Genomic DNA, 15,351 nt, shown 5'->3' with positions numbered 1-15,351 from the left:
AGTCAGAAGAGCAACCATCTGTTGTTTGACATTAGAAAGTCTTCTGAACCAGAAAGGATAATGATCATTGTTGGAAGGGTTGTGGGAAATCTGGGACCTTTCTGGAGAGCAATTTGGAACTATGCCCAAAGGGCAGCAAAAAAAATGTGCATACCCTTTGATCCAGAAATACCACTACTGGGTCTATACCCTGAAGAGATGAGGAAAAAGGGCAAAAACATCACTTGTACAAAAATATTCATAGCAGCCCTGTTTGTGGTGGCAAAGAATTGGAAATTAAGTAAATGTCCTTCAGTTGGGGAAATGGTTTAACGAACTGTGGTATATGTAAGTCATGGAATACTATTGTTCAATTAGAAACCAGGAGGGATGGAAATTCAGGGAAGCCTAGAGGAATTTGCATGAACTGATGCTGAGTGAGATGAGCAGAACCAGAAGAATACTGTACATCCTAACAGCAACATGGGGGTGATGATCAAACCTGATGGACTTGCTCATTCCATCGATGCAACAATCAGGGATAATTTGGGGCTGTCTGCAATAGACTCTGTATCCAGAGAAAGAACTGTGGAGTTTGAACAAAGACCAAGAACTATTACCTTTAATTTAGGGAAAAAAAGCTGTTATCTTATTGTCTGATCTTGTTATCTCATACTTTTTATTAATTCCTTAAGGATATGATTTCTCTCTCATCACACTCAATTTGGATCAATGTATACCATGGAAACAATGTAAAGACTGACAAATTGCCTTCTTTGGGGGGTGGGGGAGAGGGAAGTAAGATTAGGGGAAAAATTATAAAACTCAAAATAAATAAAATCTTTATAATTCAAAAAAAGAAAGTCTTCTGAACCTCAGATTTTTCAATTATAAAATGATGTTCGATTTCCAAAATCCTTTTCATCTTTAAATCTATTAGTCTCTGATCAGTGATCCTCATCTATAGCTGGTATCCAACAGCTATTCTTCTAGGTTAAAACCAGTGAAACACCAGTCTCTATTATGAAACTCAGGTTTCTCTAAGAATACTCAATTTAGGAGACTCAAGCCCCCAGGGAGTTTGGGACTTGGATTGTGCTCTATGGGAACCTACCTGAACTATGAAATGAATCCCTTTCTTCTCAGAGACTGAGGGATAAATTGGTAAAAATCTAGCACATTTGATTTTTAGGGGGTAGGAGCCAGGATTGACCTCTGGAATTTCAGTTTTTCCCTGGAGATGAAGAAGGAGAAAAAATACTATTTGTATGTAATTTTAATATTAACCCCATCTTTGTGTACAAAAGCTAACTTATGAATGGGGAGGGAGAGGGAGGGATCAGTTTTAGGTCCAAATCTCTCTGGTGATATAGCCTATTTCTAAGATAAAACTTGCCTTCTCCCCTCTAAAATGGTGACAGAGAGGTCCTCCCAAAATTTCCACTTTTAGGAAGTCTGCCAAGAAAACTATTTATTAGTTTCCTACCCTGCTGCTCTCCTATGGATTCCTACATAATGTCCTAGGAGCATTTTTATCCTTTAAGATAATTCATTTAATCTACTAACTTTTCAGAATTTGAAATTACACTAATAGCGAAACTGACTCAGAGACCCACAAATCAGTTGTATTATTTGTATACTTATATTATGAAACACAATTACCCATTATTCATAAACTATATATCCCCTTGGTGCATTCAGCAAAGGAAGGCTATCTCATGTTCAAAGTATAGGCAGAACTTTCTCAACTTCCACAAAAAATGGTGGTATTTCTTCTTATATGAAGAAAGATGAAATTCTCTATAGAATGATGGAGAAATTGGAACTTATACATTATCCTATGATTCATTCTTTCTGCCTCTAACCTTAAAAATAAGGCATTTTTCATGCATTCAAACACTTCTGAAATATTCATTCTCTTCCTCTCAACTAAAGCTTATTACTCTTTTTTTTTAGATTTTTTTTCAAGGCAATGGGGTTAAGTGGCTTGCCTAAGGCCACACAGCTAGGTAATTTAAGTATCTGAGGCTGGATTTGAACTCAGGTACTCCTGACTCCAGAGCCAGTGCTCTATCCACTGTGCCACTTAGCTGCCCCTTAAAGCTTATTACTCTTACCTTTCAAATAACTTTTCAGAAAATTGTCTACACAAATACTATCCATCTCAAGTCGTCATCATCATCATCATCATCATCATCATCATCATCATCCTTCCAGTAAACACTATGGCTTAGTCCAAATGCTGCATCATATATTTGTTTATGCATTTCTTGACATGTCTTGTATATATTTGCATATAATCATGTAGCTATAAGCATGGGCCTGTTTCTTCTATTAGATGAGAAGTTCCCCAAAGGCAAAGACCCTACCTTCCCTATTAATTGAAATCTCCCTAAAACTCTCTCTATCTATCTATCTATCTATCTGTCTGTTTGTCTTTCCCTCCTCTCTCTCTCTCTCTTTCCTTCTTTCCTTGATCTTTTCTTTTTTATAGATAGATATGCATGGGGATGATGATCAACCTTGATGGACTTGTTCATTCCATCAGTGCCAACAATCAGGGACAATTTTAGGCTGTCTGCAATGGAGAATACTGTCTGTATCCAGATAAAGAACCGTGGAGTTTGAACAAAGTTCAAGGACTATTCCCTTTAATTTAGGGGATAAAACAGATATCTTATTGCCTGATCTTGTTATCTCTTACACTTTTTGTTTCTTCCTTAAGGATATGATTTCTCTCTTATCATACTCAATTTGGATCAATGTACAACATGGAAACAAAGTAAAGACTGACAAATTGTTTTCTGTGGGTGGGGGGAGGGAAGTAAGATTGGGGGAAAAATGTAAAACTCAAAATAAATAAAATCTTTAATAAAACAAAAAAGATATTTATGTATAGGTATGTATAGATAATATATATCTATATATATATATATGTGCACACACATATACATATTTATGTTGTTCCCCTCAATTGAGCATGAACTCTTGGAAGGTATAAACTGTTTAATTTTTATCTTTATATTGCCAGTACATAGCATAGTGCAAGGTATTTTTTTCTGAAAAAGCTGTTGATTGATTATCGGAGATAAAGCCTTTCCATATGATCCAATAGAAATAGCACTAACCTTGGAGTCAGAAGACTCTTGGCTCTGCCACTAACTAGCCATATAACCTTGGACTTCATATCTCCAAGTTTTGGTTTAGGATCACATTGAACATCCTAGCCAACATGCAATCCTCAAATTCCCCAGAGTGGTAGTTCCTTGAAAGTAAAGATAATAGAAGCACAGAACCAAACATACCAAAGCTGAAAGGGACCTCAAAACTAACTGGTCCAAACTGAAACTGAACAACTATCCCCAATATGTGCTTACCCTTTGTCCAAAGTCCCCAAATGAGGGGTTACCTGTTGCCTTCAAAGGTAGACCATTCCACTCTTAAATCATTCCAGTTGTTTGGAACTTTTTCTTAATATCTCCCATCAAGCTGGGAACTCCTCAAAGACAGAAATTGGATCTCTCTCTGGATACTCCAGCTCTAGACTCTATACACTGGAAGTATTCAGGACAGAGTTGTGATTGACAAAGAAAAAACCTAGAATCTAAGATCCCTGTGTAGTTCTTCAAAGAGACACCTAGAGTTGGAAGCAGAGATTCACAAATGAATATCTTAACTCCTATGGTCTGATTCTTCCAGATTTTTTTAAGCTGTAGCTAAAATAAACTCTTCTCCTTGCCTGGAAATTCTGTTTCATGGAATTATGATATATCTGTTCCCCCTAAGAGAGGAATTCTTAACTTTTCTGTGTTTCATGGACCATTCATGAAGATATTTCTAAATGAATAAAATGAAATATATAGGATTATAAAGGAAACCAATTATATTGAAATATAATTATCAAGATATTTAAAAATCCTTAGAGTTCAGATTTAAACATTAGTTCTCTCATTCAGAGGAGCAATCTCTCTCAGCTGTGAAAATGTCAGGTCCTTTATTCTGATGGGGTCAATGATGATGTCATTCAAAGGGAATGGTGAACAGTAGTCCATGTGTGCACTGAAGTCAGGGCCAAAAAGAGGAGGTGAGTGATGTGGGAGAGAGGGATTTGGGTCAGATGTCAGGAAGAAATTATGAAACCTGATAACAAACATACTCCAAAGGCAAATGAAAACTCTCTGTCTGGAGTTTTGGACCTGGGAAAGTTGATGTCTGTAGGTAATGATTTAAGGGCAGTGAATCAGACAACCTCATATGTTCTTTCCAGCCCAGAAGTCTGAGAGTCTCAATTTGAATGGTCTCCTGTTGAATAAACCTCTGGGAGCTTTTGAAGGAGTCAAAGAGTTCAGTACAAGTTTACCAAGTGCTTTACTAAGAAACTTTGAGCAAATCTTACTATGCTTTTTTCTTTCTTTTTTTTCTTCCCTCCTTTTTAGGGACACATGAAATAGAAAGATAGAAACAAATTGACCCATTGCAGCCTACATTCCTTCATTCCTGTTGGGCTCTGCTAGGACTTGTGTTTTCTCCTTGCTGCTATTGCTTCATTTCTCTTTCCTGTTTACCTATTCTTCCCTGGTGGATCTGAGGGGCTGAGGATGATGGGAAACATCTTGTAGGAGCAGAGGCAGAGTCCAGTTTCCTATGCTTAAGAAGTCTGCATGGGTAGAATGAGAGACAAAACTAAAGGGCTGATTAACCTTTCTTGACATCAGTTTCCACATCTGTAAAAAGGGGCTAATAATAACTGCAGTGAACTCACAGGGTTATTGTGAGGGTCAAATGTGATAATGCATATAAAGCACATTCGAATACTCTATAAAAGCTAGTTATTTTATGAATGACATGTGATGAATGGTCAAACTTTAGAGAAGCATGGAAATAATTACATAAACTAATGCTAAGCAAAGAGAGCAGAGCCAAGAGAACATTGTACACATTAATAACACTGTGGATTGATCAACTCCGATGGATGAAGCTCATCTCAGTTGTTCAGAGATCTAGGACAACTCTGGAAGGTCTATTATGGACAATGCCATTCACAACCAGAGGGAAGAAAAAAGAAAATCACAGAATCTGAATGGATGCTATGTTTGCTTTTTAAAAGTTTTTTTTTTTAGTTTTTCCCTCCTATCCCATGGTTTTCCTTCTTTTCCCTTAGTTTTAATACCTCATACACAAAATGGCTAATAAGTAAATATGTTAAAAACAAATGTGTATGTACAATATTTACCAGTCTGTTCTCCACTGAGGGGAGGAAAGTGGGAAGGGAGGGTGGTAGAAAAATGCAAATGGATTAATGTTGAAAAATTTCCACAGCATATAATTGGAAAAATAAAATAAAATATCAATTTTTTAAAAATGAATGGCATGTAAAGAACTCTTTTTTTAAGGCTTTTGCAAGGCAAATGGGGTTAAGTGACTTGCCCAAGGCCATACAGCTAGGTAATTATTAAGTGTCTGAGGTCACATTTGAACTCAGGTACTCCTGACTCCAGGGCCTGTGCTCTATCCATTGTACCACCTAGCCACCCTAAAGACCTCTTTTTGAGTTTAAAAATGTCTTCATTTTCTCCTATCAACCTAATACACCTATACTGTTCTGCCTTACCCTAGAAAGGCATCCCAAGAATACTATAAGTCAAGAACAATTGTCCCATTGATTTTCAAAACTGGTGGGCAAACTGATCCTTTAGTCACTGTCAAGCTGACTTAGGAGAACAGGATACACAGAAAAATCATCTACTGTGAAATCCCCATGAATACCCTGCATTTTTGCATGTGTTATAACAGGCTAGAGGAAATTCTGGATGAAACCTTAATTTTATGACAAGTTTCTTTCTGAAAAAAAAAATAAAAGTTCATTTGAAGGGAGATCAACAAATTCCATTACACCACTACTAGGTCTGTATCCCAAAGAGAATATGAACCAAAAGAACATTGTACACACTAACAGCAACATGGGGTGGTAATCAACTATGATGGACTTGTTCATTTCAGCAGTACACTAATCAAAGACAATTCTAAAAGACTTCTAAAACATCATCCATATCCAAAGAAAGATCTGTGGAGCTTCAATGAAGATCAAAGTTTACTATTGCAATTTTTAAAAGTTGTCTTATGTGCTATATTTTTCTCTATTGTTTTTTCTCCATTTTGATTTGATTCTACTCTCACAACCCAAGTAATATAGATTTGTGTTTATCATAATTATATAATATGCCCTATGTTGGATTGCCTTCTGTCAGGGAGAGGGGAAAGGGAGGGAGAAAAATGTAAAACTCAAAACCTTGCAAAAATAAATGATTATTGAAAGCTACTATTCCACATTGATCAAAAAATAAATAAAATATTTAAAATATAAAACAAACCAAAAAAAAGTTCCACTGTTAAAATAAAGATGAGAGAAGAAGAGACTCAAGAACCATCCCTTTTGCTATTTTTTATCCCAACCCTAATCTCTTCAAAATACTTTCCCCAAAAAGAAAGAAGCAAAGGGTCAATTTTAAAATTATTAGTAACCCTTTTGGGGTTTTTTTTCCCTTTAGTGAAGCAATCAGGGTTAAGTGATTTGCCCAGGAGACGTATAGCTAGTTAAGTATCAGGTGTCCAAGGCTGTATTTCAACTCAGGTTCTTCCTGACTCCAGGGCTGGGGTTCTATCCACTGTACCATCTACCAGCCCCCCAAATAGTCTTTTGAGAGGACTCAATGTGCTCTCACACAATGTACCAAGTAAGCAAGTACACCCAATTAGGGGAAAAGTCTCCAAAGAGGTAGAAACTCCACCCCCAACCACAGAGAGAGAAGTAAATTGAAACACTTAAAGTTTAGAGATTCAGATACTGGAGTCAAGTCAAGAGAATGAAGCTGCTTATTCTATAGGAAATAATGTTTCTGAAAAAAAGGATTGAGAAAGCTTCAGTCCAGGAATGCAAAAGAATTACCTTAAGCAGCCCATTTAATAAAGCCAAGATAATGAAATACAAAATAGGAAGTTCCTCCTATTAATAATCAGTTGTAGTAAGTGCGTTTAGGTTAGACTATAGGGTAGTATACTGGTAAAAAGTACCAGACTTGGGGTCAGATTACCAAGGTTAGGATCCTGGCTTTAGTTGTGAGACTTTGAGCAAATCACCTAACCTTTGTGGGTCTCAGTTTCCTTATCTATAAAATGAGGGAAGTTAGGATAGATGGTTTCTAAGATGTTGTCTAGCTCTAAAATCTAGGGTTCTAAGACCCTACAAATTCTCCTGTGCCTGAAAGTTGGAGGGGATGGTCACAAGAAGGTAAAGGGAGATAAAAAGATGTTTGAAGTAAAGGACCAAGAGAAACTCTGGCTATACGATCCTGTAAAGACACTTAAACTCTTCCTAGGAACTTCCCTAATAAATAAGGGTTCTGTAGAACCCTTACAGATATACAGTGAAAAGAATTTCCTCCAGAGGAGTTCCAGTCCAAATAAACAGAGAAACTGAGAGACAAGCAGAAAGGAAGATAGATTAGATAGACAGACAGACAGATATTTGATAGATAGATACTTCAGTAATTTTTCCCAGTTTGAAGCTTCTTCTGAGTTCCTGAACTCAATTCCTTAATAAACAGTTCTTCTCATGGAGTTTTTCCCAGGAGCCAGTTACTGCCAACTTTCTTGCCTTATTGCTTCACATGCAAATTGACCTTTCTGGGAGGGAGCAGTTGTATCAAACCAAAAGGTAGACACTACTTTGACTTTCAGAGAGGATCAGAGATGACAACTAGAAGCCCAGACAAAGGAAGTGGATAGTGGATTAGAGGGATAGGGGTTGGTTTGAGGGTCCCCAGGCTAGAGAATCTGCCTCCCTGTGAGTTATTAGTGAATGTCCCTATTGGTTAATGTGATCTCAACTAATATTTCTGACTCATTCACCAATATGATCAACTCCCTATAACCACTTCTCGCTCAAGACCCTGAGTTTCATAGGCAGGAAAAGCAAGCAAGTTCTTTGAAGTGAGTTTGACTAAATCCTCTAAGCCTCCAAGGAGGCAGTCTCAGGCTAAACCTGAATCATAGCCCCTTTGACTGCATCAATGACCCATTGAGATGGAAGGAGGGTCAGAGTTAAAGGTCAGGGAGGAAGGGAGAGTTAGGTGCCTGGTTCCACTGATACCTCAAAGAAATACTTAATGTATAGATCCTTTTTTGGAACCCCTTTTTCCTTTTCCTTCCCTGACCTCCCAAATTTAGCTTCAATAGCCTAACAATACCCTAGTATAGAGTTTGAGGAGTCAGAAATAGGGATTTAGAGAGCTCTTTGATAATGGTCTGTAAGGCAATCAATGGACTATTTTTTATAGGACCTTTCACTGTTTGCCTTTTTCCCTGGTGTAGAGGGAGAAAAATTCAATGTGCTCATTTCCTCTGGCAGATGAACCCACCCTATTGCTCTTCAAAATATTTTTTTAAATTCCTCTTTGGGGTTGTCTCCCTTTGAAAGGGCAGCCCACTTTGGGGGACCATGATTCCCCAAATAAACTCTCATTCCCTTATACCTCTCATGTGCTTCAGATTCCTGAGATCAGCCCAGTTATAACACTTTGTAACTGCTTTACTTTTCCTTCTTTACTGCTTATCCCCTGCTGCTCCTGCTGTCTTTAGTTTCTTTCTTGCTCATCCCCTCAGGGGATCAGCTCACTGCCTTTATTTTCTCTCTCTCACTTAGCTATGGCTAACCTTAGTAATATGTAACAAAACTTTTTTTGTCCCTTAAAAGAATTGCTGTTTGGGGAACTGCAAAAGAATTATAGCAATCAATTCACCCTACAATGAGAAGAAATAAAGCAATTGGACTAACGACATGAGAAAATTGGACAAAGCTTGAAATACATTCATTCTCTATTATCAGCTATGTTACCTCCAAATAGGACCTAGATTCATCTAATTCCTGGAAGCAAATGACTCAGACACTTTTTTGGAGGTGGCTAAAGTCTCTTCTAAAGAAGCAACAGAATCCTTCCACTCTCTGAGCAGTCAAAGAAAAAGAATGAGAGTGTGCTCCCTCCCTCATGTCCTAGGAACAAAAGGATGGAAACCAGGACAAATATTGGTTATAGGTTCTGGAGACAGGTTACTAGGAATTGGTTACTAGGTTCTGGGATCAGAAAAAACAGCAGATCAAACCAGGAGAGCTGATTCACTAGGAAAAGCATTTAACTTGGAGTTGTGAAACCTGAGTTCAAATCCTAACCTCTACTCGCTAACTAACTGCTTCTTGTGACTTTGGGCAAGTCATTAATACATTTCTCTGGTCTCAGCTTTCTCACTTAGAAAATAAGGTGGTTGGGAAAGGTGGCCTTTCAGGTTCCTTTCAACTCCAGATTTTGGATTCTTCCATGATTGGGTCCCTTTGGGATTGTTTTTTGACAAGAGTAGTTCAAAAAAATCAGTTGAGAGGAGCCAGATAAACCAGAAACACCGGCTCCAATTAACCCAACCACCTTTTCCAACCTAGATACCACTGGTGAAACTGGTCTTTCTTTCTGGAAATTTTTCTCAGGAGTAGAAAGCCACAAATCCTGGGAAGCAATCTTTCAAGAGAGAAAAGCAGTATTAGTTAAGACAGATTAACTATTAGTTAACACTCTGTTAATGCCATGCATCAAACTCTCCAGTGCCTCCTGTGTGAATCAGCTGGTAGAAACAGAAAGGAAGAGACACTCTACTTTGGAATCTCCCAATGTGATGGAGGTGGCTGAATGGACATTAATATGAAGCATAAGTACAAGAATCAGCAATATAGCCCACACACAAGCAGCAGGTACTTTCAGGTATAAATAAACCTACATATGTAATTGGAATCAATATTTGGAGTTATTGGGGCCAGATAGACCTCAACGGAATAAACTAAGCTATGTGGGAAAGTCCCCTAGGGGAAAGCCAGATACAAGCAGAAGAATTTGGCAGAATGAGGAAAACCTCCCAGGAAGAGGGTTTGATGTAGCCTTGAATGAATCCTAGAAAAGGAAGAGGGCAGAGCAGCCCCACACCCAATAAGAGTGGACTGGATTGACTGTGGTGGCAGCAACAAGATCAAAAACTCAATCCTGAGTTGAGGGGAGAATAAGGTAAAAGAAAGAGGAGCGAATGATGCAAAATCTCCACTGGTAGAAGAGAGTTTCAGTTTGGGGAAAAGAAGGCAGCACTAGCCCTAGAAGTTTCTTGGAGAACTGAAAAGATGTAATTATCGAGGCTGTAGCCTCAGGAAGGCCTCATTCCATTTTCAGATTGCTCCATACTATTTCAGGGGCAAAGTTTCACTGAACAGGGACGAATCTAAGACTACACTTAGGAAATCCTAAAGAACAAGTAGAGACCTATGTGTTATGGCAACAGAGAGGTCCAAACATCTTTTTTTTTAACTTTCCTTCCCTTCCCCACATCGGATCCTTGAACTTTGTCCATAAAGGAACCTGAGAAGAAGCATGAAAGCATAAGCTCTCTGAGACCAAGTCTTGCCTGTTTACTCATCACTGTATAGGTCAGAGGTTAACCCATAATAAAAGATCAATCCCTGGGCTAGATTGTTGTATGACTGATTTGAACTTCTGGATCATTCTATCAAGCACCCTAACAGATTTTCACTGGATCCGAAAATCAAAAATACAATTTTTAAAATTATGTTAATTTATGTATATTTTAAATACAAGGTATCCTTGCTATTTCTGTGTATTTCATATCAAAAATCAATAGAAAATTCATTCAATCTCCTTCCTTTTTGTCTCCCTTAGACTTGGAGACACTATAATGGTTAGGTCCCATCTAGATTAAGGAATCCAGAGCTAGCCTAGGAAAATAATTCGTCCCAGAGGCTCCCATTGTAGAGCTAGAACTGAAGGTCCTGCCCCTCCCAAGTTTTGAGTTCCCTGGTGCTTCATTCAGCACAAATTCACTGATCTGGGTGGGGCTGAGAGGAAGTCACTGGGGGACCCCAGAAACAGAAGAAAGGAAGCAGGAGGGCTGGTAAGAGAACAGATCATGAATCTGATTCCCTTCACCTCCTGCCTCCCTCACTCAAAACAGCAGAGGCTCCAAGAAGCGCATTCAAAACCCACAACTTCCCTTCCTAGTCTCCACACAAATGAGAAGCTTCTCTGGCCACGCTGGACACTGCCCAACAAGCATCACTGACCTTCTAAGACCCAGCCCTCTTAGCTCCTTTATGGAAGCCCAGGACCTAATGTCCCTTTTTCCAGCTGAAGACAAACTCAAATACTCCATAGCATTTGCTGAGGCAGCACGGTGTCTGGGAGAAAAGTACTGAACTTGCAGTCGGGAGACATAAAACCTTTTAAGTCAGGGTTCTCCCGAATCCAAGTCCAGTACTCTTTTATGATGCATTGTGATGGATGCTTGTGGTATGGATTGTAATGGATGAATCGAGGCCTCAGTTTCCTCATCTGTAAAATGGAAACATTTCAGTTGTTGATGAGAAAAACACTTAAGGAGCTGCATAAAATTGTTTTTCCCTCTCCACTTTTCGAGAAACAGAGTGAACCACTGGGGGGTCCCTATTTGTCCCAAAAGCAAGAGAAGCTAGGTAGTAGAAAGGGGGATAAAAGAAGCCTTGAATAAAAGGTCCTATCTAAGTGCGGGAGATGGGAAGAGCTTCGGGCTTGCGTTACAGAGCTCCTCAACAACTCCTATTTGGAAACTGGCTTCTCAAATCCCTACAATCTCCCAGCCCCAGGAGGCGATGCTGCTTTACTGGAGCTATGGGCTCCAGTCTCACAGAGGCTGTTTTCCAGAATCCAAAGGATTTAGGACTGGGAAGGATCTCTGTTCCATCCGTCAGATCACCTAGGTCAAAGCCCCCATTTAGCACAAAGTCACCAGGCGCAGACTCAGGATTCGAACTCGAATTCGAAGATTCCATTTCCGTGATCTATGCATCCTACAGCGAGGCTAGCCTCTAGTCTTAGAGGATCCTGAACTGTGGGACCAAAGCTGCCGGTTTCCCTCCAGGTCTGCCCGGCCTCTTCCGGGCTACCCCGTCCAAACCCCATCCTAACGTTGCAGCACTGGATCTCCATTACCTGGACGCCCCCCCTTCAAAAAAAAACAACTCAATTTATGCCTGCTTTTCGACACCCCCCCCCCAACCCAAGGAAGGAAATGCCATGGAGTTTCAGTGAGGTCAGGCACATCCAGGTAGGGCAGCCCCGCTGCTGTCCCGCCGTCCACCTGCCTGGCCAGAGCTCGGACCGAAAGGGCGGGCGCCCCTCTAGCCCCCGGGGCCGAGGTGCTGGCTCCTTACCTCGGTTGGAGTGGCTCAAGGTGGAGGACTGGGAGGACTTGGGCTTCTGCCGCTTGACGGTCATCATCACCTGCTCCTGCACCCGCTGTTTGCCCGAGGTGCCCGTCTTCATCTTCTGATCCGACGGCAAAGCCAAGGTGGAGTTGTCCTGGTCCTGGAAGCACTCGTAGGCCAGGGCGGTCTTGAGCGGAGAGTGGTTCAGGGTCATGGTGGCTGGCGCTGTGGGTCCGGGCGTGGAGAGAGACTGGCAGGAAGGCGACTGGCGGGCAGCGAAGCGGCAGCTAGGGCGCGAGCTGGTGTTTGGTCTCGCTCTCAGCGGCTCCCTATGCCCATAGAGGTTCCAGACGACCTACCTGCTTCTGGCAGCTGCTGCTTGCTGCCTCCTCCCTGGCCTGCCTCTGAAGGGGCCCGCCCTCTGTCAGACTGGATATACCGCCGTCTGCCCTGCACCACCCACTCCCCACCACTATCGGGCCCCGGTGTGGCTCTGCATGCTTAGGTGCTGCGGGGCAGCGCCGGCTTGGGCAGCTCTCCCGGGGGCAGGGCTGGGTGTCCCGCAAGTGATTTGGTTTAACCCTCTCTCCCTCACCTCCTTTCTTTCCCTAACTTACAGGGAATTTATCGCAGGCGGAGAGGGTGGAGAAGGTAGTGAGTTCCCTGGAAAAGCTAAAAGGGATCGAAGGGAAACGCCCCTGGGGCCATGCCCCCTCCCCCACCCCCAGCTCACCAGGAAAAAAGTGTGCTTAGGAAATTTGGAAGCATTCTTTTTTCTCTCTCCTGGCTTTGCCCTCTTAAGAAGATACAGGCAATATAACCCCCAAACTGAGTGCCCACTTTAAGCAAAATCCAACCGCTCCTCCAAGAGCTCCTGGTCTGAGATATCACAAAAGGGAGAAATAAAGTCCATTTCCTTGGGGGAAAATGGATTGAAGGGCTCCCACATTCATTCAGCAATCATTAAGTGCCTACTGCGTGCAAGACACTACTAGTCCTGGAAATTCAAAGATGAGAAAGACACAAACCCTGCCCTCCAGGAGGTTATTGTCTACATGGGATGATGGGGAAAGAACATGGCTAAGGAAGAAACTGGATAGAGTGTGGTTGCGGCTAAGAGATCCAGGCTGCTTTCCTTCACGATGATAAAAGTAAGGCACACAAGAGAAGAGACTGTTGAGCTGAGCCCTGAAAAAGAGAAGGATTTCCAACAGTGGACGTGGGGAAAGATTGCAGCAGTCTGGCTTTGCGTTCCCCTGCGTTTAGTACAGTGACCATAGCAAATAACTATTAAATGCTAGTTGAGGGGCGACTAGATGGTGCAGTGAATAGAGCACCAGCCTGGAGTTGGGAGGATCTGAGTTCAAATGCAGTCTCAGTCACTTAATAATTACCTAGCTGTGTGACCTTGGGCAAGTCACTTAACCCCATTGCCTTGCAAAAAAAAATGCTCATTGAATGACTGATTGTAAAAAAACTATTTTCAGAAGGCTCATACTAAGGAGGGAGATTCAACATCTATCCTTTGAGAGTTAGCTACCAATCAGCCCATCTGATGGAAATAAGAGAGGGACATAATTAAAATCAAGAAAATAAATATTTGTTAATTACATACTCCATACAAATCCCTGTGGTAGGTGGGATCAGAAAATCAAAATTAGTATAAATACAAACTCTTCTGCTTGACCTTTAAAACCATTCACAATCTTACTCTAGCCTATTATCCAGGTTTTTTATACATTACTTCCCCTGGTACCTGGTTTGCCTTCCTACATGGTCTTCAGCACTCCATCTCTTACCTTTACACAGGCTGTCTTCCATCCTGAAATGAGTTTCCTCTTTTATTCTGCCTCAAAGAATCCCTAACTTTGAAGCTCTGATCAAGAACAGAAAAACCAGTTAACTACACTCTCCCGCTGCTATATCCCTCCTCTTAAAAGATTTCTTTTTATACATTTATTTTTCTAAACTTCCTAAGATCCCTGAGGGCATGAACTGTTAGGAGGACCACAGTCTTAAATGCTTGCTGAATTAATGCAAATAATAAGACTCTGGTCCCATAGAGCTTACAGTGCAGCAAAGGGATACAATAAAAATATAGTTTTTACCTGATTAATGCCTTAGGCAGAGAACAAAGTACAGGGTTAGGACTGAGAAGGTCTAACTTGGGTTCTTAACTCTTCTTCAATGAGTTGCATTTATAAAGGGGAACTTCCAGTCTGATGAGAGACACTTTCCTAGGTATGCAGATTGCATCCTAATTACAGACAGAGATATTTGAGGCTTTCAGAAAAGTCATTAGACCAATAGACATCTGTTGCCAGTCAGCATGCTGGGCAGTGAAGACATTAATGTCAGTGAGATAGACCCCTGCCCTGGAAGAGTTCATATTCTACAGGGGGAAACAGGATGCTCACAGATAAACAGGGGAGACATAAGAGATCAAAGCTTGAGGAGAGGATAGACTCAACTGAAGATTTTTTTAAAGGATCTGACCATGTAGGAACACAATAGAAAAGAAAGTAAGGGATATGAAAATTTATCTAGTTTCAGAAGCAGTCTGAACCCAAATCCAGGCTACTATCCATTTCAAAAGACTATGACCCTCTACATTTTAACATAAAATATAGTGTATAAAATATTAAAAACAATTCCATAGCTATAAGAAAATTAATTAGAGAAAAAATGCTTGAATGGACAGAGGAATAGCCAGAGAAAATCTGATCAAGTCTGAAATTCATCCCAAATCTAACACAATACACTTATTAAATATTACATTGTTGTACTGAAATCATCTCATTGTTAGGACTTTTGCATAGCACAAATAGCATTAAAACAAGATTTATGATAGATAGATAGATAGATAGATAGATAGATAGATGATAGATAGATAGATAGATGTTGGATGGAATGGATAGATGATGGATAGATGGACAGATTAGATAGATAATTATATATGGTCACCTCTTCCTTTAGGTTGGCATATACCCAGGAGCATCTACAGATTTGCATCTGAGGAAATCAACTGCTGATTAAGTCCACTCTGTCTTGTCCTGTCTACTCTGGTCAGTTAGTAAGAGAAGAGA

General features: G+C 40.5%; 1 protein-coding gene across 1 annotated transcript in view; it reads right to left on the bottom strand.

Moving 5' to 3' along the window:
- Positions 1–12,733, bottom strand: part of PKP1 (plakophilin 1) — an 82,548-nt gene extending 69,815 nt beyond the window's left edge. Inside the window, exon 1 of the mRNA XM_074222346.1 lies at positions 12,272–12,733. Within this exon, the coding sequence (XP_074078447.1) occupies positions 12,272–12,479 (208 nt within the window). The 5' untranslated portion in view covers positions 12,480–12,733. The remainder of the gene's footprint in view (positions 1–12,271) is intronic.
- Positions 12,734–15,351: the final 2,618 nt, after the last annotated feature.

This window comes from Macrotis lagotis, chromosome 2 (assembly GCF_037893015.1).
Source record: "Macrotis lagotis isolate mMagLag1 chromosome 2, bilby.v1.9.chrom.fasta, whole genome shotgun sequence".
Lineage (NCBI taxonomy): Eukaryota > Metazoa > Chordata > Mammalia > Peramelemorphia > Peramelidae > Macrotis > Macrotis lagotis.
Note: the sequence above shows the minus strand (reverse complement) of the source record. Positions and strands in the feature narration are given on the sequence as shown.